We start from the raw sequence: 16,878 nt of genomic DNA, 5'->3' as shown, positions 1-16,878 counted from the left end.
CAAAATTTCAGAACAGTCCGGCCCGGCCCGGTTGCCCGGATTGCATTGAAAAGTGTCCGGATTTTTTCACTTTATTTTTCAAATAATACAAAAAAAATAGATTGTGATATAATTTGTTTTTTATTATTTAGCCAACAAAACAAAAATTTTTGAACAGATTTTGCGAAAAATAATCATGAAAGGATTTTTCGAAGGCTCATATACGATTTCAAATTTGTTTTTGAATTTTGATGAAAAAATTATTATTTTCAATTCTTTTATTTTAATTTTTGTTAAGTTATTTCTGGGTTTTGACAAAATTTGCCTGGATATTGCCATGATTTTTGGTCACGGTTTTGAAATGAAATGCCCGGATTTTGCTTGATTTTTTTTATAAAAAATTGTCCGGCCCGAATACGTGCTGAAAAAATTCTGGCAACCTTAGTTTATGAGCATTCAAAATAAAATTGTAGGGCGCAAAAATAGTGATTCCTTTTCTCGATTCATATGCCGGTTTCTCCACTGAGCTTTTGTTAAACCACTCCGGCAAAGAGAAGCCATTGGTTTTCTGAGGCTTACGAAAACGCTAGGTGATTTTGTCAGAGACTACACTTTACGTCCCCCTGTACTACTCATCTACAAAACCGAACTTTTCCGCAGGATCTTTACAACAATTTACCTTAAATTTGTTTCAATCATTAGCATTTTCGGTAAATTATTTTTGAGCGTCCTATGAAGCTCGACGCACCAATAGCAGTAATTTTGTTTTTGTTCGAATTAAATTTAACATTTTTCTGTCAAAAATGTTTTTAAATAAAAAAAATAAAGATGCTGTATACATTCAGAAGTAAAAAATACTTCGAAAAATTCTACTAGCAGAAATCTTAAAAATTAATGTTTCGATGAATGGAACTTTGAAATTTACAAACGCGTGATGCAAAACAATCATATTCCAGCATATGGAACCGAGATTTAAAAGGCGAATCTTTGATTTGCATTTTGATGCATTTAAGCCCAGACTGGTAACTGAATTATAAAAATATTTATTTTAAAAAAAAAACTGGCGATTGTCCGAAAAATATTTTTACACCAACATTGTTTGTATGAGATAATAAAAGCAATATAAAGCTTCTATGTGATATCATTAAGCCAATCCGTCATACTAGCATCGAAAAATGTAAACATTGTACATCTTATGCTCGATTTTCTAAATTTTCTATGCGAATTAAAAACTTTTAAAAAACTATCTCACCAATAATATATCAATCGTTAGAGACTCTAACTTAGAGCATGAATTTTATATGCCATATTTTCCAAGCAATAGCAAACTACCAACCTTTTTTTTGAAAAAGTTTTCCATAATGAATGTTAAGGGTTCAATTGATCCCTAGAGTCCAAAAAGATGTATATTTTTTTGATTGGATCGTGTTCTTTGCTTAGTACAAAATTACTAATATTGGTTCAATAACTAATATTTATCCAGTAATTACCTGAAGAAAAGGACACAAAAACTGCTTCATCTAAAAATTATAAAATTGCGCCTTTAAGTATGCAATGACTTAGTGTAGAAGACAAACTTTAAGAATTCTCTTTGTCTGACTCTTATGAACTGTGAAATGAATAGTCAGTGTTCGGCATCGCTAACTGAAAAAATAGCGCCGCTAATGAGATCGCTAACTCATTCAAAGTTAGCGATCGCTAATTGAATACGCTAAATGTGCCAAAAAAATTATCGCTTTAAGCTTAAAGCGCTAATCGCTAACTGTTGACCAGCATGAAGGCCGGGACAAATATCAAATTCTTCTTTTGTCACGCTCCTCCCCCCTTCGATCTTACCAACTCCTCAAGGGGGAGTAAATAATGTTTCAATTATTTAATTTGAAATCAGATAAATTGATCAAATTTTCATACAATTATATGAGCAAAACAAAAACTGTCAAAGATGAGAATTTCGACAACTTCGACAAAGAATTTTCGAACAATCACAAGAGCAAAAGAACAGAATGTGGAAGATGGGAGATATCTATTTTTTTTTTTAATTTAAATTTTTGTTAAAAATTTACTCGATTTATCGGTTTTGTGCAAAGTTGATAGTATGCAATTTCGTTGCAAACAATCTCTTGTGCAATTCATTCCATTTTATTATTTTTGCATTATTTTACATTAGCATCATTTAAAATCTTTAAACTGTTCTCCCCCTTTTCAAACTTGCAGGAGCATTGTCAAACGTAAACATGTATACAATTTCAATTTTAACTTAAAACGAAGGCTACTATGGTAATTTTATCTTATTTGTATATGAACTGAATCTCTAAAAAACTGAATATGAAAAGTAAATATCTCAACCATTTGAAAACAAATGTTGATGAAGAGATGTTAAAATATTGTTTAACACCTTTTACTTTTATCTTCTTCCGTCAGTTTTGCGAAAAAAAAGTGCTACAAGAGAGAAAAATTACACTAAATACGTCATTTCTCTAACTCGAGTACGCATTCCTCCCATTGATCCAATTGAGCAATCAGAATTATGCCCAATGTCACCTTAACTTGGTTAATGACAAATAGTTTCTGTCACTAGTAATTCGAGAGATTGATACAAATATATGGGAGTTAGCGGTCTTCAATTAGCGGAACCAAATAATAGCGGAACTTTTTAATTCGCTAGATCAATCAAAACTTAGCGGCAAAATTAAACCGCTAATGAAAAGTTAGCGGAATAACTAGCGAATAGCGGATTAGCGCTTTTGTGCCGAACACTGTGAATAGTAATATGTCAAAATAGTCAATTGGATCTTTGGATTTTGCTTAATTTTTGCTAAGGGTTTGAGATTCTTGAATAAAGGATCAAGTCTCCTTCAGTAAACCCGATCAGGAGAGCATATCAAAATAATAACTCAAATGTATCTCACCAAGATATTTACATCTGATTCAGTTATAATTAAGTACTGAAAAATTTAGATTTTAAGTTTTTCTAATCTCAATTATATCTTATTCTGATTGACAGACTTGAATGGGGTTGAGATAATTTTCAATGATAAAGATTTTTTTCGGGTTGTCCCAAAATAAAATGATTAAATCTTATTTTGATATAAGTACAACTTTTTCTGAAACACGGACATCGAAGTCAACGGCCCAAACCGTACATCAATGAGTTTCGCTCAACAGATCCTTAAAATTGGATCCAATTTTTGGGAAACCAAAAATGGAACATGGTTTTAGCAAAAAATATGGTTTATTGACATTCCACTAGTAATTTTTCTCGAAGCACTCATATCTAGATAAGTTATAATTTTGATAGGTTTTGTTCTGCCCAATATCAAATTATGCTATCTGAACAAGATAGAATCTTGAAAGGAGCATATCTAAAATTGATATAATTTAGCTATGATCGTATAGATTTTTTGATATAATTTGAGATATTTTAACATCCTACGAGTACTGAATAATAACTCATTTAGATAGGAAAAAAATTAGTATCAAAATATCTCATCTTGATATAATTTAGTTTTTCCCTCCTGATCGGGAAAGAATTTTTTCGGGTTGTCCCAAAATGAAATGATTATATCTTATTTTGATATATGTACAACTTTTTCTGAAACACGGACATCGAAGTCAACGGCCCAACCCGTACATTAATGAGTTTCGCTCAACAGATCCTTAAAATTGGATCCAATTTTTGGGAAACCAAAAATGGAACATGGTTTTAGCAAATAATATGGATTATTGACATTCCACTAGAAATTTTTCTCGAAGCACTCATATCTTGATAAGTTATAATTTTGATAGGTTTTGTTCAGTCCAATATCAAACTATGCTATCTGAACGAGATATAATCTTGAAAGGAGCATATCTAAAATTGATATAATTTAGCTATGATCGCATAGATTTTTTGATATAATATGAGATATTTTAACATCCTACGAGTACTGAATACTAACTCATTTAGATAGGAAAAAAATTAGTATCAAAATATCTCATCTTGATATAATTTAGTTTTTTCCTCCTGATCGGGAAGGATCAACTCTTCTTAACTTAACTTAAAACTTAACTTAAAACTTAACTTAACTTAAAACTTAACTTAACTTAAAAAATATCACAATTTTTTTCGTCTCACGAAAATGCTTCTAGTTTTTCTATGGACTAATGTATAGTTCTGACTTTTGGAGTATATAAACTTCAATTAATACGCTGTCAGAAAATCCGAAAGACTACGAGTTGCTATTTTTTCGAAAAAGATAAGATGACATGAAGCAATTATATTGAAATACCATTAAATTTTAAGCTTTTCCTTCAAATCTCACACTCAAAATTTGTAGACTTTTTCCAGGTCTTGTTTGTTTCTTGTTTGATCTTCTAATAAAGTCTGCTTCATTTAATATTGGAACAAATTCTTTTGCTCATTGTGGCGCTCCTAGTGGACGGATTTGGAAACTTTTTTCACCCACGTGTCGGGAAATTCATTACCTTTCACCATGTATTTATGTCATAACACCAAACGATAGCATTTTGTAAACAACCGCCATGGAAGCCGAACGGAGAGATCAAATTGTGCAAATTTTTCTTGAAAATCCATTGTTGTCGGCATCGAAGCTAGCTAAACAGCTTAAAATGCCCAGAAATACCGTATGGCGTGTTATCAAGCAGTACAAGGAAACATTGACGACGGCTCGGAAGCCGCATTCGAAGCGTCGGAGTGGAACTGTCGACCGGAAACTGCGTGGGAAAGTCATCAAGGCCGTCAAGAGGAATCCCAATCTTTCAGACCGCGATTTGGCCAATAAGTTCCAGGCCGCTCACAGTACGGTGCGACGAATTCGTCTCCGGGAAGGAATAAGGTCATTCCGAGCCAGCAACAGCCAAATCGGACGCTGAAGCAGAACAATGTGGCCAGAATCCGTGCTCGAAAGCTGTACGACCATGTGCTGACCAAGTTCGACGGATGTATTCTGATGGACGATGAGACCTACGTGAAGGCGGACTTTGGGCAAATCCCAGGTCAAAAATTATATTTGGCGACGGCTCGGGGGGATGTACCTGGAAAATTTAAGTTCGTGTTTGCGGATAAATTCGCCCGCAAGTACATGATTTGGCAGGGGATATGCAGTTGTGGACAGAAAACCAAAGTCTTTCTCACTGACAAGACAATGACATCAGAAGTCTACAAAAAAGAGTGCCTACAGAAACGGATTCTGCCGTTTATTCGTGCCCACGACCGTCCAGTAATGTTTTGGCCGGACCTCGCAAGCTGCCATTACAGCAAAACGGTTATGGAATGGTACGCAACGAACGGGGTCAGCGCAATACCGAAGGACCTCAACCCCCCAAACTGCCCCCAGTTCCGGCCGATAGAGAAATACTGGGCAATCACGAAGCGGAGGCTTAAGGCAAAGGGAAAACTTGTTAGGAACATGACTCAAATGAAGAACTGGTGAAATCAAATCGCCAAAACGGTGGACGAAAAGGGTGTGCGCCGCCTAATGTGCCGTATTACGGGAAAAGTACGAGAATTTCTTCGAAACAGCAATGAATAATTTTTTTAATTTTTTTTTATGAAAGAGTAAAGAAAATGCTACATTTGTATGAAAAACAAATTATGAATTCGTTAATAAATGACTGAACTACACGCAATTGTTTGTGTTCCAATATTAAATGAAGCAGACTTTATATTGTTCACAAAATGTTCCCATTCAGGTTATTTTTACCAGCGGAAAACAAAAAAAAATGGAAATGATATTTTCATTTGTACGTGAAATTAACAAAAACTAACCGATTCTTAACTAACTAAACGAGTTAAAAAAAAAAGTTAGTATAAATTCAGGCGTTTTCCATCATCACTTAACATTATAAAAGAGTGGTTGAACCATAACGAACTTAATGGAGACGAATTAAATTGAAATGTTTTTTTTGTTTTTAAGGTTTATGAATTTACTCATTGAACTCAAATTTCCCATTTATTGTCGTTTCAGAGCTGCAAAAAGAACCTCGAAGGCCAGAGCTTTTTCGCCAAGGGTGGTCGTCCTTTCTGCAAAAACCACGCCCGCTAATAAGTGCCGCTAACCACTAGGGTCGGTCCAAATTGTACATAGGCTAAGAAGAAGTCCACTTTCGGAGCGGCCAACCAAGCGTTGATATGCAATACAAAAAAGGGTTATCTATTTTTATTCTATTTATGAATTTTTATTTTCTTCAATCATCTGTTGCACATAACTTAGCTCATCTGTTTTAGTTTTTTTTCTATATTCGCTCCTTAAAATCAACACCTTTTTTCAGCATAGGTAGAAAAAGTGTCTGAAATTTGAAGCCCAAATCACAGTGTTATTTCAATGTCGAAGAAAATGTTTGGTCTAAAATAATTTTGAGTTCACACGTTTGAAGCCAAAAATCGTTTACCGAAAACAAAAGCTCACTAATAAAATCGTTGAATCGTTTGTACTAATCAGCGGCACTAAATCGGTCATCAAACAGGAGTGAATTGAAGAATCAATTTAGAATAATCATATGGAATCATTTTCATCTAACTAAACAAATGCTTCCTAGTACTTTCGTAAGAAATAGCAATGCTCTAATGCAACGAAATTTGTGTGTATGTAGCCATAAAAACATCAGCAAAACCAACAACATTGTACAGGGTTGAAAAAGAAAGAGAGGATAATGTGTAAGCTTTGGAAACGTGTCATCAAGTTTTCGTTTTTATCGTTTACGAATATCGTTAGGTCAGCAAAATAAAGTTTCCCCGCTGAATATTCAAAGCTGTGCGAAATATTTCAAGACAACTTCACGGGAGAAACATTTCAAAAGGGGTTTGAAATTTTCCCTTGTGCTATAATTTCAACAGCTTGAGCTTTATAGCAGAAAGTTTTTGATAAGGAGAAGCAAAGCATAGAAACTGATTTTTCTTTAAATTCAAAGAAATGTATACAAGTTTGTAATACCTTTACGATCAAGAACAAAACGGCAGCTTTTAAAGTTTATTCACTTGAAAGGATAAAACCAATAATATAAATTTGTATGTTTTAAAACCAAATTTGAGAAACTCTGACTTATTCGGACCATCCGTTGAATGTTGAAATCATAGAAATTATGTCCAAAAAATGTGTGTGATAAAAAAGTGTAGAAAAACAGATTTGTTATTATTTTAACTTTTATTTATGTGATGAAAAAGAACTCAGAAGCAGAACGATGAAGGAGGAAGCAAGAAAACAATATTTAGGTTTTCGATTTCGAACCTACATAGCTAAATTCCCTACACGGAACAAGAAATCGCTGCTTTATTCTAGAACGCTTTATACAGATAATATTGAATAGAAGCATGAGAACAACTGTTACAGTTAGACAACTGGATTGATACGAACAAAACCAAGATCAATAGTGTGTAAATGAGATAAGATTTAAGATCAAAGATGCGTAATATAAAATCTTAACGTTTTAAATAAAACTGTAAGAATGTTTGATTTGATCCGAAATCCATGCAACCAATCACTGAGAAAGAACTCCTATTGAAATGATAAAAAAATCATTCTCTTCTTTTCATTTTTCTTCTGTCTTTGATGATAGCTGCCTGCGTTGAGATTTTATTTAAAACAAAATAAGGCAGTTAACATTGTGAATCTTTCTGCGTAGAAAAACATGTAGTCGACTTAAAAGAACATATAAGAATGAAAAACTACAAAATGTTATTTATGTTAGGTTTTTTCAATTATTCTTCTTCATTCTTTTTTCTGGGATTTTCATCCTGTGCAGATGATTCATTCCTTAACGTGTATTTCAATAAAAACAGTTTAAAAACTAAAAAGTAGAAAACTGTTTCAATTTCCAGAATCTACATTAGAAAAGAGTAAAATTTGAACGGCTTTAGTCAGTTTGGCTTGAGCGAAGCAATTTCGATCGCCAAATTTAACCTGTTGTGGGCGATTCTTATCCAAAAGCCATATTTTAGACGACTTGTTACAAGTATTTAATTGTAATCATGAATTGAATGTTTCATTAGAATGATTTTTCACATCCTTAATTGAAGTTAACGGTCACAAAAGATTATAATGAAGCTTGGCTCTCATACCAACCAAATACTTAAATCATAGAAAATTATTTCCGATATAATCATCTAAAAAATAGCGATTTCCTGTTCGATCGCCTTCTTCAAACGACTTGCTTGAAGGTTTCTTAATTCAAATACATGCAGAAAATCAGGCTATAAAGTACCAGTCCATTATACATTAGAATAAAAAAATCATAGCACAAATTTCCTTTTTTGTCTAGCAATAAAATATATAGGAGAGGCAACTGAAATTTATTCATAGGAAAAGCGATTTCAAAAACTTAATGATCACAGATAATCAAACCGCTTGGATATCAAAAGTTTAAAGGTTGATGGGACATCAAATTTACGTAGTCAGAAAAAAAAAATTTCACCAGTTATTTTGAAATTTACAAAAAAATGAAACAGGGGTAGATAAGTTGCAAATAACTTTGTAGAAAAAAAAATTAAATGAAAATTTTTAAAATTTATAGTTTTTGATACAATTGTGATGTCATAACGCATAAAGTAGGTACCCATTGCAATAATTTTTGGTTTTATTCAATATTTATTTTACATTTTTTTGTGAAAAAAGTTTTTAAACAAAAAGCCTAAACTGTACTACATACATTTAGGGGTAAAAAATACTACGATAAATTAAACTAGCTGAAATCGTAATAATAAGCGTTTGGATAGATGAAATTTTGAAATAAACGAATAAAAAAATCTTATTCCAGCATATGGAAAGGAATTTAAATGGTGATTTTTTTATTTGCATTGAAGTCTGACTGGAATTATAAAAAAAAATATTTCAAGAAAATTTATGATTGTCCGAAAAATATTGATAACTTTATAACATTATGTTGAAAACATTAGGTATATGAAAACAAACACAAATTTTGCACTTTTCAAAAGCTGCACTCTTTTTTTGAGCTAAAATTTGTGTTCGATGCACACTGAGAAAATCGTGCACGAATAAAGTGGCGCTTTCTGGTCCTGGGAAAGCGAAGCAGCCCAGTGAATTTTCATTGTTTTCCCACTGGGGCATGCTGTCAGACCAAAGGCGTTAGCAGCAGTGGGCTGCGAGGAAAACAATAAAGAACAATTTCCGCTCTTTTCTGCAGGCCTACAGTATAAAAGGCCCTGTAGGAAAACGCGTGGTCTCTTTTTCCGACGGTGGCAGCCGAGGAGTAAAAACATCAACAAACCAGCAGAGCAGAGCAGTGCGATTGTTGACAAAAATAATGTTGAAATTTCTTAAAGTTTTGTACTTGTAAATAGTTTAAATTTAGTAAATAGTAAAAGTAGTAAATAAATTTATGTAGTGTTGAAATAAATGTGTTAGAAACAAAATAAGTGCAATAAACTTACCGGTGCTGAAAAGGAAAAAATGAAGACTGCTTACCTGTAACTTACCTGCGTATAATCGATGACGAACCTGAAAGAAAATTAAAAGGAGAGGAAAACCAACAACGAAACGAAAGGTACTTCCGTTCATGGTCCTTCGAACCGGATGCCCGTCGAACTCCGAGCGTCCGGAACTAATCTACATCCTGGAAAGTACCCTATTCATCTCGACGTTGGTGGAGTGAGCTGCAATCAAATTTTCATAATACAAGGCATTGAAATTGCCTCGAGAAGGTAATTAATATTCCAACCACCTCTATTTTGCTACGTTTTGTGCTCCGCTGGGAATTTATCTTGCAGATTAACGCACGTGCATGATGGCTACGGAACGGCGTATCAAGTCGCTCAGAATGCGACTTCGAAGTATCGAGACGTCGTTCAACCTGATCAAAGTCTTCGTTGAAAACTTCGACGAAGAAACTCAGTCGATGGAAGTTCCCGTTCGGCTGGAAAACCTGGCCGTGTTGTGGGCGGACTTCGGCAAAACGCAAGCCGAACTTGAAGCCGCTGATGTCGACGACAATGCGGTGATGGAACATCAGCTGAAGCAGCGGGCCCAGTTCGAGACGGACTACTACCGAGTGAAGGGTTTTTTGCTGTCCGTTAATAAAAGTACATCGCCCAGCTCCACCTCTTGTCACTCCAGTGCGCATTTCCCTACTTCTTCGCAAATTCGGCTCCCAGATGTAAAACTTCCTGTTTTTAATGGCGCTCTCGAAAATTGGTTGAATTTTCATGACTTATTTATTTCGTTGGTGCATTCGTCGACTGAATTGTCCAATATTCAGAAGTTTTATTATTTGCGTTCGTCATTAGCGGGGGATGCGTTAAAGCTGGTACAAACGATTGCGATTAGCGCCAATAATTACCCAGTTGCGTGGAACTTGCTGATAGATCACTTCCAAAATCCTGCACGTTTGAAACAAACCTATGTCGACTCCCTTTTTGAGTTTGCTCCGTTGAAAAATGAATCTGCAAGTGATCTTCATTCTCTGGTGGAACGATTCGAAGCTAATGTCCGCATCTTGAAGCAGTTGGGAGAGAGAACCGAGTTTTGGGATGTGTTGCTGATTCGTATGCTCAGTATTCGTCTTGACCCCACTACACGAAGGGATTGGGAAGAATTTTCGTCGACTCATGAGGCAGCTACCTTCCCAGATCTGGTCAGCTTTCTTCAGCGGAGGGTCACCGTTTTGCAGAGTGTGAGCAACGTTCAACTGGACACTTCCTCTTCTTCGCTGCCTGTTCTTGTGAATTCTGTTCTGGGATGAGTTGTTTCTGGGAAAGTTACCAACTCTACTGCTACAAGCTCCGTTATCGCCAATCTTGCAACTGTCGCAGATATTTATCGCCTCATGCAACGATTCTGGATCATCGGAGAGGCAGATTCAGCTCCTTGTATGTCGGTGGAAGAAGCAGCCTGCGAAAAGCACTTTTCGCAGAACGTTCAACGCACCCCAGAAGGTCGATACATCGTTCGATTGCCGTTCAAGGAACCTGTTTCCAGCGTAGGCGACAATCGCAGCATCGCACAACGTCGATTCCGGATGGTTGAGTCTCGCTTGCAACGGGACACTAATCTACAGGCTCAGTATCACGACTTCATGGCCGAATACGTCACCTTAGGGCACATGCAGCGAGTAGACACTTCTACTCCACCTACCCAGCAGTATTACCTTCCTCATCATGCGGTGATTCGTGAAGATAGCTCGACTACCAAGGTGCGAGTCGTCTTCGATGCTTCGTGCAAGTCAGGATCTGGCAAATCGCTCAACGACGTGCTCATGGTTGGGGCAGTCATCCAAGACGACCTTCGTTCAATCATCCTGAGAACCAGAATCAATCCCGTTTTGCTCATCGCTGACATCCAAAAAATGTACCGTCAAATCCTGGTCGACGAACGAGACACTCCTCTCCAGCGGATTCTTTGGCGAAGTTCACCGGACGAGCCTGTCAGCACGTTTGAGCTGAAAACAGTCACCTACGGCACAGCTAGTGCACCATTCCTGGCCACCAGAACCCTACAACAATTGGCAGACGACGAAAAAGCGGATTTTCCTATGGGCGCGGCGATTCTGAAGAGAGATGTGTACGTAGACGACCTGGTTACCAGCGGAAGGACTCCTGAAGAACTGGCGTAGGTGCGGAATCAACTTGACCAATTGTGCCGTCGAGGAGGTTTTGAATTTCGGAAATTTGCGTCGAATATCGAATCCGTTCTTGATGGCATTCCTTCCGAACGACGTGCACTTCATTCATCAGTCGAGCTCGCAGCTGATCAGACCATCAAAACCTTGGGGTTGCACTGAGAACCAGCTTCGGATCACTTCCGGTTCCAAATTCGGTTACCTGAACACTCTCGAGACGTGGTTCTCTGCAAAAGGTTGGCCTTATCACAAGTCGCCCAGCTGTTCGACCCGTTGGGATTGGTAGGCCCTGTCATCGTTACTGCAAAAATGTTTATGCAGACTCTGTGGAGTCTGAACTCCGACGACGGCAAGCCATGGGGATGGGATCAACCACTACCACCATCTCTGACCACGTATTGGCAAAACTACTATGCGCAATTACCTGTCCTTGATCAGCTTCGAATCCCACGATGCGTCGTGCTTCCCGAATTTGAATCCATCCAGCTACACCTGTTTTCTGACGCTTCAGAAAACGCCTACGGGGCCTGTGCCTACTTCCGATCAAAGGACTCATCAGGTTCTATTTCCGTCGGCCTTCTCACGGCCAAATCCAAAGTCGCTCCTTTGAAAAAACGTAGTATTCCCCGGCTGGAACTTTGTGAGGCTCTCGAGGCTGCCCAATTGTATCAAAAAATCTCCTCAACCTTCGGAAAGAAGTTCGAAACCTTTTTCTGGGTCGACTCAACCACGGTGCTCGCCTGGCTGAAGGCAACTCCCTCAGTTTGGACAACTTTCGTGGCCAATCGGGTTTCAAAAATCCAGCTTGCAACAGTCGGCGCTTCCTGGAATCCTGTTGCTGGTCAAGAGAACCCTGCTGACCATTTGTCTCGAGGAATCGACGCAAAAACGCTGATCTCCTGTAAACTGTGGTGGAATGGACCAAATTGGCTTCGGTCCGATGACTTTTTGCAGCTAACATCGCCATCAAGCACCTCCTTCGAGACCCATCTAGAATTCCGCACATCCAAACCGGTCGGCCTAACCGCCTCAGCAGACAGTTCCTTCATCGATTCCTTCGTTGGCCGATTCTCGAAGTACCAAACCATGCTGCGCGTCACAGCATTCTGCCTCAGGTTGTCACGCAAGTCTCGAAGCGCAGAAGCAAGAAAAAGATCGTTCCTCTCAGCAACGGAAATTCGCGATGCCGAAAATGCTCTCATACGATTGGTGCAAGCTCGAGAGTTCTCCGAGCACGTAGCAGCTCTTCAAACATCGAAGCCAGCTCCAATCAGGTCCCAACTCCGATGGTTTACTCCGTTCCTGGATGCAGATCGCCTGATGCGTGTTGGAGGACGAATCGACAAATCAGCGCTAAATTACGACGCCAAGCACCAAATTCTTCTTCCGTACAATCATCGGTTCTCCGCCCTGCTGGTGGAGTGCTTTCATGAAAGGCATTTGCATGCAGCACCTCAATTGCTACTTGGAATCCTTCGATTGCGGTACTGGATCACAGGGGCCAGAAAGCTGGCCAGAACGATTGTTCATCGCTGCATAATTTGCGTCCGAGCTCGCCCTAAATTGGTTGAACAATTCATGGCAGAGCTACCAAAGGAACGCGTAATTGCCGCCCGACCCTTTTCGGTTTCCGGTGTCGATTATTGGGGCCCGATCCTGCTCAAACCTCCTCATCGTCGAGCAGCCCCAATCAAGGCATTTGTAGCGGTGTTCGTCTGCTTTACTACGAAGGCTGTCCATATCGAACTCGTTTTCGACTTAACGACAGCCAAATTCATCCAGGCTCTTCGTCGCTTCGTGTCCCGCCGAGGCCCACCATCAGACATCTACAGCGACAACGGAAGAAACTTTCTTGGTGCCAGCAATGAATTGCGCAAACTTCTTCGGTCGTCTGAGCACTCTAAAGGAGTTTCAATCGAGTGCTCCGATTGCAATATCAGGTGGCATTTTAATCCACCACGAGCTTCTCACTTCGGCGGATTATGGGAATCCGCAATCAACTCTGCGCAAAAACATTTTCTCCGAGTTGTCCGTGATAGACCGCTGGCTTATGACGATATGGACACATTATTGTGCCAGATAGAGTGCTGCCTCAACTCCCGCCCGATTACTCCACTGAGCGATGATCCGACGGATTTCGAGCCACTTACTCCAGGGCATTTTCTGGTGGGTACGTCCCTGAAATCCGTTCCAGATGAGAACTTGCATGACATCCCTTCGAATTATCTGCGGAAGTGGCAGCAAACTCAGCAGCTGCTGCAGGACATCTGGCGTCGATGGCACCTAGAATATTTGTCCTCATTAGCACAAAGAGCAAAGTGGCATAACTCACCTGTGATACTAAGAGAAAACCAGCTCGTTCTTCTGAAGGAGGATGGAACTCCACCAATCCGCTGGCCGACGGCCAGAATCACAAAATTGCATCCAGGGACTGATGGCATCACGAGAGTCGTCACTCTGCAGACCCCAAAGGGCTCTTGTACCCGTCCGGTGGCGAAAGTTTGCCTTTTGCCCATTGCATCATCAGCGGAGGAAAGTGAAAAACCGCCCGCCGCTGACCAATAAGCAGCAGACAAAATTTGTTGTTACTCGATCACACCAACCATTCTCCGTTCCTGCTCCAATCATCTTCACAACACTTCACATCGACGCAGAATTCGTTTCCTGTTGCCGATTGCATCACCACCGGAGGAGAATCAAAAACACTGCCGGCGTTGACCAATCAGCGACAGAAACAAATTGTCATCACACGGCCAAAACGACACTAAACACATCCGGCGGGTCCAGTTTTCTTAAACTATACAAGGCACTGTTATTTGTTGGATCAGGTGAGTTCCTGTCCAAAGCTTTCCATTCACTCGAAGGGGTCTACCTGGTCTATTTTCCAGAGCACTTTCCAACCTGCGGTAACCAAACACACCAACCAGCCACACTCCAGTAAGGTCGAATGTCCCGAATCCATCGTTCTTAACTTTCAAGGCCTTATTCTGCTTGGATCAGGCACTTTCCAATCCTCCGAAAATTAAAACCAAATAGCAGCCAAGATCCGAGCTTCTGAGCTCGTATGGGATGCAACGGTACTTCGAGCTTCTTTTGTGTCAGCTGAAATCCCATCATGCAGGCAAGCAGGTTGACGTCGACTGGTCCAGGTCTACCGTTTTGAATTTCCAAGGCCCATTTTCACCTGGGCCAGGTGAGTCTCTGTCCAAAGACGCGTATTTATCCCGAAAGTGCTACTGGTCTTAACATTTCAGTATCTACGAATCGAAAACACGACACCGACCGGCGAAACGAATCCACAAATGCGACCGACGAAACAAATCCAAAGCCCGACATCGACCGACGAAACGAATTCACAACCGCGACCGACGAGACGATTAAAAACATCACACTTTTCGACCGACGAGACGAAATTTCCGAAGAGCCGGCTCAAAAGTAAACAACTTTGACACGCTACGAAGGAAAAGATCATCGGTGCCCGAGTTTTTAACCAATTGGATGCTGTCAGAAATGGGTATTTTTGAAGGGGCCAGTATGTTCGATGCACACTGAGAAAATCGTGCACGAATAAAGTGGCGCTATCTGGTCCTGGGAAAGCGAAGCAGCCCAGTGAATTTTCATTGTTTTCCCACTGGGGCATGCTGTCAGACCAAAGGCGTTAGCAGCAGTGGGCTGCGAGGAAAACAATAAAGAACAATTTCCGCTCTTTTCTGCAGGCCTACAGTATAAAAGGCCCTGTAGGAAAACGCGTGGTCTCTTTTTCCGACGGTGGCAGCCGAGGAGTAAAAACATCAACAAACCAGCAGAGCAGAGCAGTGCGATTGTTGACAAAAATAATGTTGAAATTTCTTAAAGTTTTGTACTTGTAAATAGTTTAAATTTAGTAAATAGTAAAAGTAGTAAATAAATTTATGTAGTGTTGAAATAAATGTGTTAGAAACAAAATAAGTGCAATAAACTTACCGGTGCTGAAAAGGAAAAAATGAAGACTGCTTACCTGTAACTTACCTCGTATAAACGATGACGAACCTGAAAGAAAATTAAAAGGAGAGGAAAACCAACAACGAAACGAAAGGTACTTCCGTTCAATTTGAAACATTTTATTTTTTTTTGAAGATTTTTGAACATTTAATGATTTATTCAAAGGCAAAATCATACTAATCACTGTTAAATCACTTTCTTATATTTAGCGTCATTTAACTCCATATGTCAATAACATGATCTTATAGGAAAAATCTTACAACTTTGTGGAAGACATAAAAATGATATAAAGTGAGAGAAAATAGTTGAACTGTGTCGCAAAAAGAGTGATTTTTATTTCATTTGAATATCTATTGAAAATCGCTGATTGTACCAAGACTAGAATAAGTATCCTATCGACTGTGATATTGATTGTAGAGTGTTAAAATGTTCAGGATAGTTTAATTTAGTGTAACCATATCCTGCAACGCCAAAAGAGTTCATTACGATCAATTTTCCAAAAGAGAAAGGTGAAACGTTTTAAACCAAGAAATTTAGGATTATTCAAACACCACCAATTTGCCAATATTTTAAAATAATCTTTAAATGTAGAAAAGTGAGAAGTCATGGGATGAATGACAAAACAGACTAAACATGGTAAAATTCTGTACTTTAAAAAGATTTCTTTCAAAGACACGAATAAACAAAAATTTGCTGTGCGCCATTTATTTGTGTAGGTTACATTTAAGAAAGTTGCTTTTGTGCATATTAATTACTGTTAGAAGGTATATTGCATACTCAAAGGCGCTTTTTTACGCTGTGTGGCAGTGGCCTAAAGAATACTGCCACTGGGACACTGGTCCATGTCGTACGAGGCGACTTATCCAGTACTTCCTAGATACGTAAACGTTCGTATGGACGAAAGCCAGTAATTTTGTCCACTGAAGAGGAGCGAACGCCAAAGTAGCTCGAAACGTCTGGACAACTGGTAAAAAACAGTTTTTAATTTCTAAAACTCGCCGAAAAACGTCGATTAAATTCAACAACAATATATCGCGGCGATTAACCAACATTCATCAATTATGAAACTGCGATCGCTTGTGATTTAAATCCTTAGTGAAGATCTCACATTTATATTCTAATCTTGATTATAAAACTTAAATTCAAACTGAATCTGAATTTTTATTTTGATTTCGAATCTGAGAACTGCCTTTTGAACCTGAATTCGAAATCTGTATTCCGAATGTAAAAATGATTTTTGAATCTTAGTTCCAGATAAAAATTTTTACTAATTATGAGCCAAAAAGCGAAATTAGGATCAGAATTTGATCCAAAAATCTCTTATTTGAATTCTGAATTTTCGCCTTTCAA

General features: G+C 38.6%; 4 protein-coding genes across 21 annotated transcripts in view; all 4 read left to right on the top strand.

The window, feature by feature from the left end:
* Window positions 1-7,414, top strand: part of LOC129751442 (PDZ and LIM domain protein Zasp) — a 261,468-nt gene extending 254,054 nt beyond the window's left edge. For all 18 annotated transcript variants that reach the window (XM_055746946.1, XM_055746948.1, XM_055746950.1 and 15 more), the window contains one exon: window positions 5,946-7,414. In XM_055746946.1, the coding sequence (XP_055602921.1) occupies window positions 5,946-6,023 (78 nt within the window). In that variant the 3' untranslated portion in view covers window positions 6,024-7,414. The remainder of the gene's footprint in view (window positions 1-5,945) is intronic.
* A 2,303-nt stretch (window positions 7,415-9,717) lies between these two features.
* LOC129752707 (uncharacterized) lies at window positions 9,718-10,671 on the top strand. Its single transcript, XM_055748478.1, has one exon. It carries the CDS (start codon window positions 9,718-9,720, stop codon window positions 10,669-10,671), a length of 954 nt encoding a protein of 317 aa, XP_055604453.1.
* An 84-nt stretch (window positions 10,672-10,755) lies between these two features.
* LOC129752706 (uncharacterized) lies at window positions 10,756-11,541 on the top strand. The gene has a single exon (XM_055748477.1). The coding sequence runs from the start codon at window positions 10,756-10,758 to the stop codon at window positions 11,539-11,541; it is 786 nt and encodes a 261-aa protein (XP_055604452.1).
* A 315-nt stretch (window positions 11,542-11,856) lies between these two features.
* Window positions 11,857-14,112, top strand: LOC129752705 (uncharacterized). Its single transcript, XM_055748476.1, has one exon. It carries the CDS (start codon window positions 11,857-11,859, stop codon window positions 14,110-14,112), a length of 2,256 nt encoding a protein of 751 aa, XP_055604451.1.
* Window positions 14,113-16,878: the final 2,766 nt, after the last annotated feature.

This window comes from Uranotaenia lowii, chromosome 3 (assembly GCF_029784155.1).
Source record: "Uranotaenia lowii strain MFRU-FL chromosome 3, ASM2978415v1, whole genome shotgun sequence".
Taxonomy (NCBI): domain Eukaryota; kingdom Metazoa; phylum Arthropoda; class Insecta; order Diptera; family Culicidae; genus Uranotaenia; species Uranotaenia lowii.
Note: the sequence above shows the minus strand (reverse complement) of the source record. Positions and strands in the feature narration are given on the sequence as shown.